The sequence below is a fragment of the Perna viridis genome, chromosome 6, assembly GCF_037379345.1.
Source record: "Perna viridis isolate PV_CMFRI_1.1 ecotype Kerala chromosome 6, ASM3737934v1, whole genome shotgun sequence".
Classification (NCBI taxonomy): domain Eukaryota; kingdom Metazoa; phylum Mollusca; class Bivalvia; order Mytilida; family Mytilidae; genus Perna; species Perna viridis.
The window spans coordinates 15918808-15940386 of NC_142450.1; the positions used below are offsets into that span (position 1 = coordinate 15918808).

The window sequence follows — 21579 nt, forward strand, 5'->3', positions numbered from 1 at the left end:
TCATGTGAGCTATTGCCATCACTTGGCGTCCATCGTCTGTGGTAGTCGTCGTCGTTAACAATTTTTCAAAACTCTTCTCCTCTGAAACTACCTAACCAGTTGGAACCGAAGTTAGTATGAATATTCCTTGGGGTATCTTACATAGAATTGATGTGGGGATTTTTTATCCTTTGCAAAACATGACCGCCGTTCCTAAATAGAACATAGGGGTCAGACAGTAGGTTTTTGCATATATCTCCAAAGCCTATAACCAAATTCTGATGGGGTAAAAGTGTTCAACATGATGAGATCTATCGGTGGTCAAATTTTCATTTTGTCAAGCCATGTTGGAGTTGTTGCCTATTTTTTAATGTTATTTCTTAAAATCTTCTCCTTTGAGACTACTTGACCCATTGGTACTAACTTGGTATGAATGTTCCTTGGGGGTATCCTGCATAGAACTGATGTGGGGATTTTTTATTCGTCGAAAAAACATGGCCGCCGTTACTAAAAATAGAAAAAAAGGTCTGACTGTGTGTTGTTGGCATATATCTCCAAAACCGTTAGGTTAAAAAAACTATTTCTATAGGTGAAATGACTCTTGTTATAAGGCTTTCAAAAGTCTTAGGGATCACAGTTGTCAGGTGACTCCTTGTAAGAGTAATTGCCCTTGAAAGAGGAATTTTTATCAGTCGTTAGGCAATATCTTGAAAACTATAATAGATAGAAAGAAACTTTCAACCGCTGAAACGATTCTTATGATAGTCCTACTAAAGTTTTCTTGAGTCAAAATTGTTGGACAACTCTTTGTCAACTATTTTGCCCTTTAAAGACAAACCTTGATCAGGTGAGCGATTCAGGCTCCTGGGAGCCTTTTGTTTTATTCAACCGGAAAAACAAAATCGTGAAAACCTGTAAATAACAATTGTGGAGTGAAGTCAAAAGCTTATTATTACGAAAGCTGTACGTAGACAAAAATAACAAGGAACTTTTTTTATAACGAAGATCGCGCTAAAGAATAAATAGCTACCTCAATTAAACAAATCTCGAGATCTTGGTTAAAATTAAATTGTCATCTCGATAAAATGAATTGGTTTTATCCTTATCTTGATTTATTATATTGAGATCATGATAAACAAATTTGTTATATTGCAATATCGGTAAAAATATAGTTATTCCGATAAAAGGGAATGGTTATATGTTTATCTCGATTAATCAAATTGAGAGCATTATCAAACAAATTTGATATCCTGAGATATCAGTAAAAAGTAAATAGTTATTTTGATGTAATGTAATGATTATAGCGTAATCTCAGTTTATTACATTGAGATCATGATAAAGCAAATTTGTTGTTTCGAGATAACGATATAGTAATCCAAATTACCACCTAGATAGCAAACTATGGATATGTATTTAGGAAATTTCTTTTTGCGGTTTTCGACATAGTTCAGCATTTTTATCTCGTCATATTCACACTTTTCGAAGCAACTGGTGTTTTGTTGCATCTCAGTGTGTAAAACCATTTGAACACACAGTGCTACTTTTTCTTAACCTTAAGTTTTGGGTCGAAGAGAAAACAGAGGTCAAAATATTTTCGTCAATTTATCGATTAAAATCAAACACTGTTTTCCTGAAAACTCATACCGGCTGTGTTTATTTCTCTTGCTTTCTCAAGCTACAAATAAAAATGGTTCGTGTTATTATATTTGTAAACTCTGCAAGTCTTAAGCTTCTTAACTATATGTCGAGGAAACACAGCTAAACCGTTCATATTTTCATACGACTTCTATTTTTTCCGGTTTTGTTAGGGTATCACACAGTCGTCACTTCGTCTTCGTCTGCGTCTTTAGCATCTGTTAACTTAATTCGTTTTATGATAACTTATCCAATTGAACACGTAAGGCCTAGGGGACATGGCTGAAGATCCTATAGTTTTTGGAGATTTTTGCCCCATCCATGGAAAAAATAAGGGCGAGAGGACAAAAATAGAATTATCAGTAGTATTGATAGAAACAATTTATTGCTATTTCGAATTTTATTATTAAGATGTCATTATGTCTCTTTTGAAATTCTGTATGTTACAGTGTAGACTTATCTATATCCGGTTTGGGATGAAAGGAGTGCAAATTGGGCCACTCCAAATACAACAATTTTTTAGGTACCTGATTAACATCCCAGCCTCCGTTTTTCAATCAGACTTCAGATATATCTTGTGGTTTTAGAGTAATAAGGGACCAAAGAAGCCATGCCTACCCCTCCTTCCCCACCAAAAAAAAAAAAAAAACACACAAAAAAAACCCTTTTTTTTTAGCTCACCTAGCCCTGAGGTCATTCGTTTCTGTTTTCCGACGTCTTCGTTAACACTATTCCAAAAATCTTCTCTGAAACAACTGAGCTAATTTGAACCGAACATGGTATGAAGTTTTCTTAGGGTATTCTGCAAAGAAAAGGCGTTGGAATTTTTTCACCATCGAACACATGGTCGCCATAACTAAATATAGAACATAGGAGTCAGACAGAGGTTTTACTCATATATCTAAAAAAACTGCTAGGTTAAGACACATTCTGACTAGAGTTAAATTTTTTAGCACAATGAGATTTATTTCTGGTAAAATTTTAACGTAAATCTGATAAGCCATAATGAAGTTATTTCCATTTCTTCGACATCTTTTTGCTTTTTTCAATGTTATTACTTTTTTAAAAAATCTCATCAGACAGTATTGGACAGTATTGGACAGAATTTAATAATAAAAGAATAAAAAATTATATCATTGTTTCATAATGTTCTGATTAGTGAATCATTATCTTACTTATTGTCGAGCCTTCACACCTTTTTTCTCTCATTTCTTTACTACTGACAACTCCCATAGCCTTTAAATTAAATACATTTGAGTATTCTTTCCTTATGTGGAACCCTAGCCTTTTGTTCAGAATACAACCCAGACTGCCAAATTCTACTCATACCTTTACGATCTGACGGCGTTGACTGTAAAACTCGGCCATTCTCAGCCTACTCATTATATAACCATATTTCTTACTACGAATTTAAAATTCTAACCAAAATACAAATCTAAATTTTGAAATCAAGACTTATCTCAGACATAACGGTTACTCTGTCAGAGTAATGAATATCCCACCACTGTCATCAATTGTGTCACATGTACCGAGCGTTTACATTAAAACATTTTGTTTCTCATTTCTAAAATTTTCAAAGGGTTTTCTCATGGATCTTCATTTCTTTTTTAGTTAAACACTCCTCCACATGAGAACAGTTAAACACGGTGATATATGTATTATATATTCAAAATTAAGCAAAATATAGTCAATTCGAAATATAAACTCTTCAGTGGGTATGGTCAATGAGTTCCTTAAAACATCACTTATTGATAAAATTGCTTAAGTCCAAATAATACTTAAAAGACGCAATTAACTTGCTCTCTTTCGCTTTGCGTGCGACTTAATTTCAAACAGGTTACTTAAAACTAAATTCTACTTCTCTTCAGAAGTATCAATTTAACACAATAAACTTTATATCGCAATTTAGACAATGCCTAAGCTCTATGACAAATCTGATTAAAATCAGCCGTCAGGCAATGTAGTGTATTCTAACAACTGATTTTAATCATATTGGCTCTATGACCACAATATCAAGAAGAGAGAAAATTACTGGTTGCAACGTCTTTTATATGCCCAGGTCACAAGAACTTGATGAAACAGTATATTAACGCCAAAGGGGTGCAGGCAAATTATCGGCCATACCAAAGAAATAATGGGTTTATCCATGTCAAATTAACAAGTCCAACTTATTGCATTTATGAGCAACTCGGCTGGTGTTTCTAGAAAAGCAGAGGACGCTTACCCTACCGGTGCATCTTGTCCATGCTCCCAGTTTTTAGTGGAGTCCGAGTTGCTCATTTACTTTTGTTACTTTGTATGTATGATTTTAGTTACTTTATGTTCTTTGTTGTGTATGTCTGTTTTCCATGTCGGGTCTTTGTCCCTGGATTATATTCTTTTAATTACCGCTATAACCTTGGTTCCCTTGATTACTCATGCAAACAATACAACTGAAACCCAACTGCAATAATTAAATACAAAATTAAAATAACTACTTTACCAATAGCATTGAATCTCTGATATACTTTATAATGCAACACAAGTATCACCTTAAAATTGTGTAGTATTCCTTTAGGAGACTGTATAAAGAATCATCTATTTTTATGGTTCTTGCAACGGTCAGCGTAATTATTTCAGCTGATGTTTTCGTCTATAATAGCCGTCATATAATTTATCTAAATTTAAACCCAATTGGCAGCTGATCATAGATCAATGTTAATACAATTCTATGTGCAATTTGTTTAAGATTCATTTTATAAAATAAAATTTATTAAGATAAAATTGCGCTTTCTGCTAATTTTTTGTTGTTGATATTTTAGCTGTATGGTTGCAGAGTAAAAAATGTAAAAATGAAAATTAATACCTATATAAGTAGCTTGTAATAGTGAACAATATATGATTTGAACTTTCGAGAATATAGAGTCAGGTTAAATATAAATAAACCCACATGCTCTAAAGCGCCTGGCTCGATAATTAACATGCCTTTTTTTGGCAATGTTTTTTCTTGTATAACAACTCCTAAAGCTTAAACCTAAGGAAAAATCATATCAATTCTGTCCATTAGTTTCTAAGGAGACATTCGCTTAAAGCAATAATAATAAAATTATTGACAAAAAACTTCGAAAAAACCAATAACTCTAACATGGCTTAAAAGATTTACACAAAAATTTGAGTACAAATAGATCTCATCATGCTGAATGATTTCAGTTTGTCAAAATTTGGCTAAGCCTCCACGTAATATTTTTTAAAGATGAAATGCGAAAATTTTCTGTCTGACCCATATGTTCTTTTTTTAGTAACAGTGGCCTTACGCATGTACTGTAACGGATAAAAAACCCAAATCAGTTGTATGTAGAACACCCTAAGGATTATGCAAACCAAGGTTGGTTCTTTTTGGTCTGGTAGTGTCAGAGGAGAATATTTATGAAAAAATATCATTAAAAATAGCGGGAAAAACGTCGAAAAAGGATAATTACTTCAAAATGACTTGGCAGATCAACACACAAATTTGACCAATAATAGATTTTATCAAGTTAAATATTTTTATGAGGTTTTTTTTTGTTTGACCTAACGATTTTAAAGATATATGCGAAAAACATCTGTCTGACCTCTATGTTCTATTTTATGTAAAGGTGGTCAGGTTATCAGCGTATCAAAAATTCCCAAGAAAAACAAAGCCGCTTTTACAGATATAAAGTGTTGCATATTAAGCCAAATTAGAGATATCATCTCTATAGAACGAACACATTGTCCATCGACCTTAACATTTTTGCAAAAGTTATTTTATTGTTTCCGAGCTTTCAATGGATAATATGATTTGTATATCAAAAGGTTCAGATAAGGAAAAATATATATGACTCATGTTAACAGGTGTTCGATAAAGGCTCCTGTGAGCATCTAATTTATACCGCATTAAGTGTTAATCAATTTATTCAGTGTCATGTTATTCATGGCTATTTATAAATAGGAAATAGGATCAAGTAAAGGAATATGAACTTTGAGAGATGATGGTAAGACAAATGTATTCGATATGAAAATGTCCAAGTCTTTGTTTGATAAATGAAATCGGGTTTTAAAATTTAATGGTTCCATATATATTATCTGAGTTTTATTTTTAGCGTTGTCATCAAATAAATTTGATTCTACATTGAAATATCTGGTAAAAACGGATTTTCATACAAGAGGTGGTAATGATAAATAAAGTCTGAAATTGTCTTTTCGGATAACAACAAATGACTACATTACTTTATAAACAGCATTCAGTTGTTTTGAAGTAGGATCTAAAAATAGTGAATGGTATCTTTTGCTTAAACAATTTTGAAACACAAGGAAAACTTAGACTATCTACACTCACGAAATGCTATGGATATAGAAGGATCACTCGATGTTAAGGCGTAATAGTAGCGAATTTCCTTTCACCACTAATAGTGGAAAGACTTTGTCGAAGTGCGAAATCGTTTGTAAGGAAGATAAAACTGCAGGTTTGTTATAAAAGCATTTGTTAACTGCTCTTTTAGATAACAACTTAATGTTTCAGAGATTTTAATAATCCAATACATATGCCATTGCAAGAAAAGGAAATCTTAGACACCCGAGGGTGAGCTACCAGGTGTGAAATATAGGTTACTTAAAAAAAGTCATTCGATGTAAACAAACAGAAATAATTCTCGATAACATTATTATTAAAAAGAATGAATGTCTTACATATTGGTAAGACATGATTATTCAATAACTCTATTTAGATGTGCAATTTTTCTCAAGAGAGCACAAGTCATGTTCATTATATAGTATATTTTAACAATACTTTAAGTATCTACTAGGAATATATATGAGTAATGAGTTTTATTGAGAAAAAAAACGGGACATTTAACGAGAGGGAATGTGATCATGAAAACAAATCAAGAAAAGCGTACATCGGCAAATGTCAAAGCCATACAAACGCACAATAAACACACATTTGATGTAGGCACGATAATATTACCACATATTTCAAACATCATTCTGCTAATTACATGAATTAAATGTAAGCATCATTTAAGGATACTTAGTGCATATTTGAAAATACCTGAAACCCCTTGTTTCGCAAATGGTAGAAACTCTGGGTGAGAGATCTTTTTCTTCGCTAGTGTTGGTTTTTGGTACTTCTTGTAAATAATTCTTATTTCGATTTTGATCTTCCTATGTACTTGATTCTAATGCTGCTGACTCCTTGAAAAACATGTGTTGCATATCGAAGTTTGCTAAATATACGATTGATGTTTTTGTATTTACAGAGCACATGCTATATGTTTACTATATGTATATGTTATATATAAATTTTTCTAAGACGTTTATAAAACATTCGGTTAACCTACATAAGCCAAGAGTAATCAAGGGAACCAATGTTATGGCGGTAATTAAAAGAATGTAATCCAGGGACAATGACCAGACATGGAAAACTGACATACACACCAAAGAACATGAAGTAACTAAATCATACATACAAAGTAACAAAAGTAAATGAGCAACTCGGTCTCCACTATAAACTGGGAGCATGGACCAGGTGCACCGGTAGGGTAAGCGTCCTCTGCTTTTCTGGAAAGACCCGGCGAGTTGCTCATAAAAAGCAAAATATATATAAAAATAAGATGTTAAAGTCATGAGGGGCTAACATAATTAATGCTGACCTGTTCTGCATGATCTATGTCCTTTGTAGTTTGATTTTACAAGAAGTAGTTTCCATTGCTATTGATTGTTTTAATTTTGTACATTATTTCATGTATATTAAATAAATAATACTAACAAAAAAAAACAACCAAAAAACAAAAACAAAAAAAAACAATAATAATGTACGACCAACCGCCAAATGATAGATGGAAATACATCGCACTTAACAATTTGGATCAAGTTACCATTTTGTTTAAATGCATTTTTTTTAATGAAATGAAAATTATACGGAAATATTCTTAACTATTTGTTTATTCCTTTGAAAAAAAATGGTATGATACAACCCCCAAAAAATCAATTTGAACAGCTTAGCTTTTCCACAAATTTACTTTGCGTAAATATCTCCCGGTCTAGTACATGTTTAAGTGAGTTTTAATTAGAATTACACATAAATTGACTGCAACACATTTAATACATATATATTTCAGATTCTGCCATACCATGTGCTTTTATATCTTATATAAAAGCAATTACCATCCGCATACTTCCTTAACCAGTAAAACATGTAGTTCATGATTTCGATTTTAAACTTTTGAGACACAACTATATAAACTGTATATTAAATTCACACTTTACTTTATCGTATGATATTTCTATATTATTATAGTTCCAACTGTATTTCGATTTGTATTTGTGAGAAATCAATATAAACAAGTCAACTACGACATAAATAAACCACATTAAGAACGATAACAATTGGAGCGTAAACCAAAAACAATTTGCACAGCTTTCTTGGCGTGAGCATCATTACTTTCAGTACAACGTAACACTGCTAGCTCTCTATCTAGACGAAGTTGCCCTTAGCAATAGCATCCTATGATTCATACCTTGAATAAACTTGTGTAAGACATAGTAATTACAGAAAAATGTTTTTAAAATTACATATATAAATTGACATTACCACGACTTTTATATGCAAGTTAAACTTGTGAAGTGCAGCTTTGCAATTTTTCGTGGTTCTAAATGTCATCAATGTGTTTGTGTTATGTGTAGTAACTACATCGTTATTGTTTTTTTTTTTTTTTTTTGTTTTTGTTTTCTACGTAGCTTGTAATAGATCATGAACTAACCCATGTTCCATACAAAAATGTAGGTTATGTGCCAATAGTATTACATTGTATTCACGTGTATTGAATTAAAACATCATGAAAAGTATTATAGACACAATAGAAGAGCAAATATATTTCGAAAATTAGAATAATATTCTAATTTTGGCAATACGTTTGAACAAAAATGGTAACAACAAAATTACCGAATACTAACCAATTCATAATCAAGTCAAGTCCAAAATAGATATTACACCACCGGAGCAGCAATTGTTTATAACTACTTTATACATTTGCTTGCAACCACCTAGAGTTTTGTATCATACAAATGAGCCAGATGGATATAAGCAGACTTTAATACGCACACTAAGGTCACACATGATAATTATATGATATACAGTGACTGCTTCTTATATAATGGATTGTGACTACTATATGAAACACTTTTTTCGCCTTTCCTGTTTCGTCTTACCTGGACGAGCAACTCGGCGGGTGTTTCTAGAAAAGAAGAGGACGCTAACCCTACCGGTGCAACTTGTCCTTACTCCCAGTTTTTAGTGAAGTCCTTGCTCATTTACTTTTGTTACTTTGTATGTATAATTTTGGTTATTTTGTGTTCTTTGTTGTGTTCGTTTGTTTTTTCATGTCTGGTATTTGTGACTGGATTACATTTGTTTGATTTCCGCTAGAATCGTGGTTGGCTTGATTACTCTTTGCTTCAAAACCTAATTGGGTTAACATTTATTAGAACTAAAGTCCAAACTTTTGCAAACAAAAATGAATATAATAAAATGAAAGTAGTGTTGTCCTCAAATACAGAATGTAAAAAACATGAAACGAAGCTATTACAACTTCTGCAATAACAGAAACATGAAACATATCAACAGGCAAAATATCAAACTTAAGATGCCCCTCCTCATTGCAATAAAAAATACAAAACAGCTACTAACAGCCTAAATAAGAATCAGGCAATATGTAAATCACAGTGAAATAAAACAAAAAAGTATTTCTATGAAATAGACGAAAGAACGAACTGTTGTTTCAATCGACTATAAAAGTTGTGCCCACTTTGTCAAATTCAAATTAATTTGAGCATGATTCACGTTTTTACAAATTTGCCTGATTCTTACAAATTCCAGGACTATATTGCATGCGGGTATAGGAAATCTAAACAAAAATTCAAAATTGAATGGAATAATTTCTTATATCGATTTAAATTTTATGCTTTCATTCATCACTTGGAATTATGTTGGAGAACATTTAAAAGATTATATCTTCAGCAGATTGTGTCAATTACCTTAGTATTTTTTTTTTTTAAATTGTCTTGTCTTCCAATATTGTAACAAACAAGTTAATATTAATGAACGTTTTTTTTTCTTAACCTAAGCAGAAAAAAAATTATCTGAAATATTTATGTACAGTGTATTCAGAAGGAAAGAGTAAAAAATGGAACCGAGATTCTAGCGGAAATCAACCAAAAGCTAAAAACAAAAACAGATATGGGTATCAAGGAAAGAAGTTCAAAATGCACTGGATCAATTATATCTATGAATTTATATTCTTTATCATTGTCCTTATTATTATATTTTATATAAATAAGACATAAAGGATCTACAGACTTAAAAAAATAAGACTAAAACTGCATATTGAATAAAAAATCAAAGGGAATAACTACCAGAAACATGATAGTTCGATTCCATTGTTTTATGCAAAATAAGCCTTTTTTTCAAATATGTACATGTATGTGATAGAGAAGACTACAATTTAAGCTATGCTATTTTGCACCGATGAAGTTTTGTTTTTTTTTGTGGATCCTAAACAATTCGAAAGATCTTTTGGAGACATCACTTCAGGACCATTATAAGAATATAATAGCATTATAGCCTATGATTTTTCAACACTGTATACTTCTATTCCCAATACTCAGTTAAAATCTCGACTAAAAACATTATACATTGTTGTTTTTTCAAAAAAAAAGATGGTACACCTAGATACAAATATATAGTTCTTGGTAGGGATTCCTCATACTTTGAAAAAATATTCCAAATTACCTTCCAAATGTACAAAGGAAGATGTTTACAATATGCTGGAATTTCTAATCGACAACATATTTGTCCTGTGTGGTGGACGTGTTTTTCAACAAACAGTCGGCATTCCAGTGTGAACAAATTGTGCTCCTCTACTTGCTGACCTATTCCTTCAACCTTATGAGGGTGACTTTATAGCTGATCTGATACGAAAGAAATAATATCTTTTGGCTAGACCCTTAAACTCAGTTTCTACTATATAGATTATGTATTATCTTTAAACAATTCTAATTTCGGGGATTCGATACATTGCATCTATCCCAAACAACTTGAGATAAAGCATACTACAGACACTGTGAAATCGGCCTCATATCTTGACATACACTTAGAAATCGATCGATGGTAAAGAAAAACTATTGACCAAACTTTACGACAAACGTGATAACTTTTCATTCCGAATTCAGGTCTTTGTCCCTGGATAATATTATTTTGATTACCGCCATAACCTTGGTTCACATGATTATTCTTACAGAGTTACATGTATCTCCCTTAATTTTGAATTCTACAGTGCATTCGACATAAATTGTATCTCCTATGAACAAGAGTTATATGAAAAACTGAATGTTAATTTCTGTTTAATATGGCAATTCAAACAAAATATCAAAATAAAAAATATGTAGGCTTTTTACCCATGTATCACATTTGCACGATTCTTAGCTGGAGTGCTACTTAACTTTATTCCAAACAGTATCCAAGGTAAGCCAAGATTTAAATCATAGATAGTAAAATACTTATTAAGTGCAGCCAGAATTACTGCGATTAGTGATTCATGCATTTCTTAATCCATGATTAGAAATCCTTCAGTAGACCTTATATAAAAATATTCAAAATAAAAGTGCAAATGAAAGTAACACTTCAGACTTAAATATTTTACTCTACAAAAATACGGGAAAATTACCATTTTCTTACAGAGCAGATAGGTGATAATAGTATTGCTGCATGGGCATATTCTAGCAGGTTTGCGGTGAATAATGTTGGAACTCAGGCTGGACATTCGGATGAAGGAGAAGTAAATATCCACAGTGGTAGGTTCTCATATAAATTAACATTTATAATCTCTGTAGTATAATTGCCGTAAGTAAGAACAAAGAATGAATGTTGAATGACATCATGAGCAAAAATACAGTAGAAAACTCATATTCAATATTGAAATATTATTATGCAAAATATTAGTTAAAGGCGTCATCGCCTTGACTTTTTATCAAGAGACGGTTGTGGTCTATTTAATATGAGACAAGCACAAATGCAGTTGTTTAAAAAGATACGAAATAATGGCTAAAAACAAATGTATATAAAATTTACAATAAGTTATCTTATTGCATGGTGAACATTACATACCCTTCTCCAGTCAAAATGTTTTTTTTTTTTGTTAATTTAATACAATTCTATATGGAACTGGGAATTGGATTCTCTTTTAATGTGTATTATTATTTCGTTTGTAACATTTCTGCATAGAAGTTGAACACCTGTACTATGAGTAGGAAACATATCTCATGCCATAGCCTACATTTATGTATTATCTTTGAAAAAAGGTTTTCTTTAGAGAACGAAAGCCTTTGGAAACACAAATTAATTATATTTGATCTTTTTGTTTGTTCGTATCTTTTTAGACTTGCAGTTGTTTTAAAGAATTTTTTTTAAGAAAACAGTTAGAAAAAAAATCAAATGGAGATAGTTCATAGATTTTGCATCAATAATTTTTAAACGAAAGTGTGCTTGTTTGATGTGTGCATGGAATTGTACTTAACCTCATGATATGTGATAATGTTGATTGAAAGAAATCAAAAGAAACTTTAAATTTCGATTTTAAACTTTTTCTTTATTCAAGATAAGATTTTGATAAATTTCAAATGTGTATGATAGTTCATTTTGAGGTTATTTTTTTGTAAGGTTCTACTTATATATTTCTCTATGAAAATGTCATAAACATGTAATTTGTATAAGTAATCCCTAAGATTTCTTTCAACGTCATATTGATTTTTTACGTGTTTGTCTATAGTGAAAAAGGTGAAACGCCACCATCCTAAAACTCTATAAAACTAGTAAATACGTACAGAAACTAGCAAAACTTCTACAATAAATTTTAACACACTTTCCAGTAAACTCTGAAAGACCCCGACAGATAAATTAATGACCAACATTGACATAAGAGCGTAATCATTCATTTTCAACCAAGTACATTGTGTATAAAGCTGCAAGGGCATCAAACAACCTGGAAATGGTAACAAGCATCTGAAATTGACAAATTTAGATCAAGGCAACAAGAATCAGCGAAAACAGGCTTTATTCATAAATTATTTGTTGACAATTTCGAATTTGATCAAATAAATCGCGCGATCATAAACAACGCAGGGCAAATATGTTTACTCGAAGATTTCAGAAGAAATAAAATGTATATCTCTTATAACTTAAGTTTAAAAAATGTATAAAATGTATAAATGCATACACAAATATATATGTGTATGAAATCACGACGCTTCCAAATTATAGAAAAAATGAGTTCAACCGACAAAATCAGTATATATTATAGATAAAAATGTATTAACAGTCACTGTAGTAGTCTCAAGCAACGAGCCAAGAAATAAAAACAGTCAGATTGCTTACGATTTGGTTATGCTTTAAGAATGATCAGTGATGCGTTCCAATCAAATCTGACATTTGACAAAGAACATAAGATATCTAAAATCATACATACAAAGTAACAAAAGCAAATGCGCAACTCGAACTCAACTGAAAACTAGGAACATGAACCAGGTGCACCGGTAGGGTAAGCGTCCTCTATTTATCAATAAAATGACATAACATTCATATTTAACGAGTATAGGGAAAAGAACCGAATAAAGAAGCACTTAAAACCTTGACTTACAATTATAATAAGTATGAATATATAGATAATATACTCCTATATATAGAGAAAACATCGACAAGTTGTTTTTTTTTCTGTATGCCTTTAGAATTGTAGATTAGAGGCAGTTTATATTTACATTCAATCTCACGGTTATTAGACATATGAAAAAAAGAAAAAGTACATTTTCATGAAAATAAAATGCGTTTGTTTGTTTCGCGCTTATTCATTAAGTCCATATACAATGCAAACATTGCTAATGGTAAAGTGACTCAAGGTATAGAAAAAAACATGCTTTTTCAGTCTATCTATGCTATCCTTTCACATAATGGTGTTCATTTCTGCATTCAGAGCTGCACTGAAGATCATACATTTTTCTACTACTAAAATCAACCAACTGAAACCAAATCAAGAACGATAACTCTGGCAATATGCCAATTTCACTTGTATTCTATATAATAATCCTCTCAAAAACGCAATGACCAAATGAAAAACTAAGACTGGTTATGTAATCAGTACCTGTTTTTGAAAAAAAGAAATGAAACTGTATTCGGTGAGTTTTTGATATGCATGAATCATATTCTGTCTGATTTTTGGAAAGACTGCTACTTAAAAAAAATTGTAATTAGTTACTAATGTGCATTAAAGTCTAAATAGAAGTTTCACTGCTATTCGTACCATGTTTTCTGTCTCGACATACACAGTTTGTTGTGTCATACACATTGTGGCTTTATATCGATATGCAAAAATGCAGTTGAATTTACAGAAATCGTTTAATGGGTTGAGGAGGACTAATTCATTTATAGTATTATTTGTTACAAATAGTTCAGCAGATATCTGATTTTCATACTCCACCATTTAAGTGTAAGTCAAGAGATGAAAGATTTTTCGTTCAGTAAGAAATGTTTTTCTCAAAAGTATTTGATAACAGTAAAGTAGGCACAAAATCAGTCAAATGATAATCAGAATGCTTAGCCTATAGAGAACTCGACCTGTTATAAATATTTGTGGTGTTTACTGAAGTTTTCTCTTAAATTGTTGAACACATACTTTTCTCATTTTAATAATTTGATAACATATACATGCATTTTCTTGTATTCTCTTTTGTGGTCGAATTTTCAGTATATCATCGCTACCGTAAAAAACACAATGACACGACTGTACAATGTACACATGTGCTAGCAATTTAAAATTTATGATTTGTTTTATATCATTGTCATTCATAACCAAGTCCTACGGGTTTATAAGAAGGGATCTATGCTTCTTCATTAAACCCGTTGATTAATGCTTCAAGGACGTTCTTCACTATTACTGGAAAACGACATACGCAGCGGCAGTCATTTGACAGTCTTTTTGAAATTCTCTGACATTATTCAAATGACACGTCGTATGACAATTGGACAACGTCGGTTAAATCATTAATATTTTCCCGACTTGCAAGATTTTTGCTTTTTCTGATAAGGGTGGCTGCAGCGTCTAGAGTAAATTATGAAAGTCAGACGCTGTTTCGGAGCTTGCCAGCACTTTTGTCAATTGTCCAATAAACAAGAACTGACTCTACGTCGTTTTTGCGGTTTTATAATTTAAGTTAACTTAATTGAAAAACAACTAATTCACAGTCTTTTGAATCAATCCTGTACTTTGCAGCAAGACATTTTGAAACAACGGTATCAGCGACTCTGTAGTATGCGTTTTTTTCTTCAAAGACATGTCTCATTCTTATTTATGATATTGTAGGTTGATACCTTTTGATGCAGCCAATCTTACTGAGACAGTACTAATTAAACTTCTGATAGGATTTGTGATTATAAACATAAATCGTCATGACAACACACAAAAACCTCATATTGTACTTTTCACGTGAAAGAATTTGGATTATATAAATATGACGAGAAAAAAGATGTTTTAGGCGTTTCGAATGAATGTTTCCTTAAAGACGACCATTGTTGAACACATTACTGAATATACTATAGTTCAAGGGCCACATAAGAAAACCACCGAAAACCCTTGCAGAATTTATAGGACTACTTTGAGCAAATAAAATACATAAAGAGAATGAATATGAAGAGTAAACTAAAGGGACATCCCCACTGTGATAAAACAAATGTCAGCTCAGGGCAACCCATTGGTCTTCAAAAAAATGACAAGGAAACCCTCATACCACAGAACAGTTTGCTGCTGACCCCAAAACGAATTCATACCGAGGAACAGCAAAACAGTTGCCCCTATATATTCCACCACCAAAAATAAACTGAAAGTGAAAACTTACGATTTGACAACAATATCATGTGATATCGAAAATGTTGATGTCGTAATTGCCAGTTTTATAAAGATTTCTTTCGCCAAAATCCGAAATAATATTACAAATACGAACAAATCGAACCCATTGTGATATTTAAACAACACATGATGGTGACAAGGTGACTTCACCATCTAAAACGAATCGTAAACAAAGAGGGAATGAAAATCCCCCCTTTTCTAGTAAATTTTATTATAAAGATTACCATTATTGATATGAGTACTTATATAAAGAAACGACCATTCTTTTATATCAATATTTGCTTTATTCATAGACAGTTCTGCAGCATATAGTATTGAAGTCGTTGGTGTTAAGAGCCAAAAATATTGTCCAAACATCTGAATATGTTATTACATTTATCTACCTAATGTTGTTAACAAGAAATTTGTTTTTCTTTTCTAGCGATAAACTGCTATTCGTAAAAAAACAGAAAGGGGTAGAAATAAGTGGTTCACAATTGGTCCTATGGAAATTCCGACTGCTTCACGATAAATGGTTTCGCCAAAACGTCCAATTCACGTCGTTTTTTTATGTTTTCGTTATTAAAAATAATCTAACAATTTCGAGCAAATGTATTAACACCCGATTTATCAAGAGTAAATTTGATAAGATATATTATTTTTTATAATTTAATGTCATTTAAAAAAAAATAAGTATTTAATTTAGAACACAAACCAAGTCAAGCGCTTCAATTTTAATAGTCTTGCTTTGACTGGTTTTTTTAATTTTCAAGAGGTCGGTTACACCTAAAAACGTCAGAAATTGTAATTAAATGTGAAGTCTTTCAATTGCTTAAATCAAACAATGCATCAATAAACATTGATAGCATTTGCATAAATCTAAGTGTTTTCAGTACATTTTCGAGTTGTAAAATATTCAGGATGTATCTCGTTTTATGTTTCTCTTTGCAGCTAGGTGTTTTCCTGGACCACAAGTTGTAATTAAGAAGAAACCCCAGAATATGTTTGAAGTTATAATATTATTTGTAACAATCAATTTTAGAAATACTTGTGATATTTCATCACCTGATTGACAATTCTGTTAAATATCTAATTTATCGAATACATATATGTTTCATCAGAACAGAAAACTCAGGGGAAGAACTTTTGCAAATTTGATATACATAATTTTAAACAAGGTTAATTTTGTGCAAAATTAAACCCCAAAACAATTAAAAGTCTGAAACGCCCCTTTTTCTGAAAGACCTACGGAACCCCTTATTTGAAAAAAAATCCCTAGATCAGCCACCTGTATAAACTTTAGAACACCAATGGTGAGTAACCAAATGCTCGTTAAACCTTTCTATTATATTACTTGTGGAAACATTTAATCATAGAGGAGACTGTAGTGTATTGAAATTCATAATCTTCAACGCTTTTGTTGTTCAGTTCTTGTTGTAAATGGTGAATGATTATTGAAAGCGCCATACATATCTTTCAAAGTCGTAAAAATATGGAAACAAAGCTATATCTGATGATTGTTAACTTTATTCTAAAATGTATTCAAGGTAAGCATATATTTACATAACAGGTAATGACATATTGAAATAAAAAAAATAATAATCAAAAATAATAAACTCCGGTCTTAAATTAAAGGAAAATATGGTATGGAAGCCACTTTTGGTCAAAATTTAAAGCCAAATTCAATAATAACATTTGATTTTGTTTAATATCTAGTCAGATTACTTATATATTTCAATCTATGGGATTAATAAAAAAAAAAACTTATATCCGTAAATATTTATAGTGTTAAAGAACGAGTGAATAATTTTCTTACAGGGCAAGATCTAAAGGACCTCTGGATTCATACAAAGAATAAAAATGACAATGATGCGTGGTCAAATGGCTACTTGTACTATACAAAATTGTCTGACTATGATATATTCCCGTCAAGATATCATGAATTTAATTTTAGGGTGAAAACGTATGGTTCACAATGCAAAATGGCGTTTGTTTTACTCTCGCCCTCGACAGAACTTGTTTCAGAGGAATATTACGAAATGTTCTTGTCAGGTGTTGGACATATAGCAATACGTAAGAAATTATCTCGTGTAACTGACCATCAATTTAATTACGACGAAGAATCGTTTACATGTACAGACTACCGTAATTTCAAAATTAGTTGGAATTCAGAAGGACGTTTTCAAGTGATTGCTTCAGATGACATTATTGCTTTAGATTGGACTGACTCATCCCCTCTCGCCGTGAATGGTGTTGGGATTAAGACTGGATATGGAGATGAAGGAGAATGGATAATCCACCATAATGGTAGGTGGTCGTTTTAGTATAAATGTATGGTTTTAAATTCCATTAAATTAAATTAAATTGTATTACACTATCCATTAGAATCATGTACTAGAATCTGTAAAAATCGCACAAAATTGATAAGATAATATCACGTACATGTAATACAAATGTAATAGCTAAATATCTATGATGATATTTAATACCGGCTGCAAAATGAACATATAAACCATGAAGTGAACGAATATTCGACAGTATCAAACAAATTTCCACATGGCTATGTAAGGTGCATGTACAAACAGAAACAAAAATCAAGAAATTGTTTCAGTCCTTAAATGAGCATGGGCAATTTTTTTTTAAAAGCAACGATGAATCGATTAGGTAATCACTGATGATAACTTTGTGTACACGAATAATAACCCCAACTATTTAATGCAAATCAGAAAATGTTTTCCTCTAAAACGGAATTATTACTAAAACAAAGGTAAAAAATTGCTAAATAATAAAAAAGTATACTTTAACGTTGACGTTATATATTTAGATTTTTCCACAGTTTTGTCAATATTGTTATCCTTATTTTTCTTCTTGACATTTAATAATGTGAATGAAATACTGTTCATTTCGTACTTTAATTTTACATGTTTTAACGTTATGCCATCTTATAAACATGCATTTTTTTCATGTTTTAAAATTCTGCACCACTTGCAGTGGGTTCATATTTTTTTGGCAAAAAGGTAGATATCTAGCTACGACATAGAGCGCAAATCTAAATTAGAGATATCCTTAACGTGTTTTTTTTTCATATTTTCTGAATAAACATACGTTGCTCATATTTAAATAGAAAATTTATTCAAACGTGAATAAATCTATAATCACAACAATCTGATTGTTTGTTTCAGGAAACTTCAAGGGTTATTACTGTGGAAAGGAGAAAACACATGGTAATGTTTCTTTGTTTCGGGAAACCATTGGCATTCGAATTCTTAGCTGTGCTGCCGAATGTAGTAAGACCGTCCAATGTCTTGGTTTCAACTACAACTCGAAAATGCAGCATTGTCAGTTGATCAAAACTGGAAAGCTTGTTTCTAGTACCATATCAGTTCAATGGAAATTTTATACGAAGTGTTTGGATGAGAAGAACATCTGTCAAGCTTGTTTTAATGTTTAAACCATTGATTTAGTACATAAATTAATTATTGCGGTGTTAATTTCTGCGATTTGGAGAAAAATCCTGCATAAGTTATGTTAAAAAATCCGCAGTGCGATTTTTTTATTATTGTTTTTTCACTTCGCAGTAGCTATTCACTTAAATATAATTTCAATATAACTAGCAAATGCATTTTTTGTATCTCAAATTTATTTTTTTTATCTTTTAAAATCTCGAAGATGACAGTTTTTTCATCAGTTAACATTCCATTTACATATCGTTAACAGTCATGTCTACCAAAAGACAGACCCGAATTAAGGCGTAAATTGGCATGTTCTGATTTATTCTATTCATTTATATCATAAAACAACAACTGTACAGGAATATGGTTATAAATAACCTTTATTTACGTCGTAAATTTAAATTGACAACCATGTCGGTTGAAGGCCACCATATCAGAATGAAAGTCTAAATAAAAATAAAACGATAAGATTTGGATGAGATTATATATAGGAATGTAATACTGTTTTTTTTTCCTAGAAATAATGCAATTGTAAAATCGAATCATTCTCTCAAATAAATGATATGAAAGTATTCTCTTCTCCTTGTTTTGTGAGTGATTGGACTAATTTTACGCAGTACTGAACCAGGTACGCAGTAGATAATTTCATTTGCTTAGTTTATAATTTCAGGTACCAACTGTTTCTTCTTTTTGATTATTATTTTCAGTTTAAGGAATTTTTGTTATTACTTAATTTAATATGTAGGACTCACAAACATGTCTGATCTCACAAACGTGTCCGATGATATGTCACAAACCACAAATACAGTGTCGAAATAATAGACCTTCTCCATTCTTCATGAGCAAAGGAAATGACCTTTGAACCCAACAGATTGATTTACTGTCCGATTGGAGCAACGGATAGCAGTAGACTTCAAATTCAAGTATCTAACTTATTGTAATCGTGTTAAGTACAATTAATAGTGGTACCGCGCTGTTGGAGGAGTAATCAAGGGAACCAAGGTTACAGCTGTAATCAAAATAATGTAATCCAGGCACAAAGACCAGACATGGAAAACTGACACACACAACAAAGAACATAAAGTAACTAAAATCATACATACAAAGTAACAAAAGTAAATGAGCAACGCGGACTCCACTAAAAACTTGGAGCATGAACCAGGTGCACCGGTAAGGTAAGCGTCCTCTGCTTTTCTAGAAACACCCGCCGAGTTGCTCATAAAAAGTCAAGTCCGGGGTAGACAAGCGAGGAAAGGAAAACTATGACCCGTTGAATAAATCAGTTTTCATGGTGCTGATGGATACATCATAACGATCCACGAGTTCAGGATGACGACCAAAAACTTCAGTAGTAATGACTTCAATCTTGTAGCAACATAACCCTGATCCAGAAGCCTATTTGTTAGAGTTCTAGCGCGATACAAAAAGTCTGCGTAGCTTCGGCAAGCTCTGGCATAACGTGTGAGTTGTGATATGAACACTCCATACGCAGAAGCCGAAGGGATGTTGCCACAGATGAAAGGAAAGTTGACAATTCTGAATGAAAAATCATCACGTTTGTCGTAAAGTTTGGTCAATAGTTTTCCTTTACCATCGATTTCTAAGTGCAGGTTAAGATATGAGACTGACCACACAGTATCTGTAGTATCCTTTATCTCAAGTTATTTTGGGTAGATGCGATGTATCAAATCCCCGAAATTAGGATGGTTTAAAGATAATACGTCATCTATATAGCGGAAACTGAGATTGAATGATCTAGCCAAACAATATGCTTTCTCTCTGATCAAATCAGCTATAAAGTCAGCCTCATAAGAGTAAAGAAATAGGTCAGCAAGTAAAGGAGCACAATTTGTTAACATTGGAATGCCGACCGTTTGTTGAAAAACATGTCCACCACACTGGATAGAATGTTTTGGAACATTGCTTCTCCGATATTTGCTTCTCGGTTGTTGGGAGAAGTCTTGAACAAAGATGATATCAAATGAGAACCGGTATATCGTTATAGTATTCTATTTTTTGTTTATTTTTTTTAGATTTAATTATAAAGGATTCTTTAATTGTTTCTGCATTTCAGCGATAACTTTTATTGTCAGCTAGTCCTATTCCTGACATGCACTCAAAGGGTATATTCCAACCAACAAAAAAAAAAAAAAAACAAAACAAAAAAAAAAAGAGAAGCTCTTGATTTCATGAGTATCCACAGTTATGTAAGTGTCATCAGGTCGTTGCACATTTTGTTAGCAAAACAACTGCAAAGACATTTGCAATTTAGACGCATCTTTTTTGCGACTATAGCTTTGATTTAGTTTAAAACTAAAATATTTAAATACAAACTTTTTAAGATTATTCAGCAGCTCTTTGTAATCATTTCTGTTTTGGTTAACTATTCTGCGTATAATATATATATTGTATACAGGTATGAGATTTTACAACTTAAAATTGTTTTTGTATGTTTGTTGGTTGGTTGTTTTATGTCATTACAAAACGCTTCGGGACTGGAAAATAATTAATATAAGTCATACATTATATTAGTCACACATATTTATTGGGAAGACATTAAGAAATTATCGTTTTTCTATATGCTTCGA

At 31.7% G+C, this 21579-nt stretch overlaps 1 protein-coding gene across 1 annotated transcript; it reads left to right on the forward strand.

Annotated features, from left to right (window-relative positions):
- Positions 1 to 6682: 6682 nt before the first annotated feature.
- On the forward strand, positions 6683 to 19557 carry LOC148613842 (uncharacterized). The gene is made up of 3 exons (XM_088586509.1): positions 6683 to 6698; positions 11347 to 11460; positions 18722 to 19557. The coding sequence occupies exons 1-3, from the start codon at positions 6683 to 6685 to the stop codon at positions 18988 to 18990; spliced, it is 399 nt and encodes a 132-aa protein (XP_088442635.1). The 3' UTR covers positions 18991 to 19557.
- The last annotated feature ends 2022 nt before the right edge of the window (positions 19558 to 21579 follow it).

What these genes read in the sequence shown, in the direction of transcription:
- LOC148613842 (XM_088586509.1), top strand. An exon ending in AGAAGTAAATATCCACAGTG is followed by an intron (nt 11,461 to 18,721) that starts GTAGGTTCTCAT and finishes TGTTTGTTTCAG; the next exon opens with GAAACTTCAAGGGTTATTAC.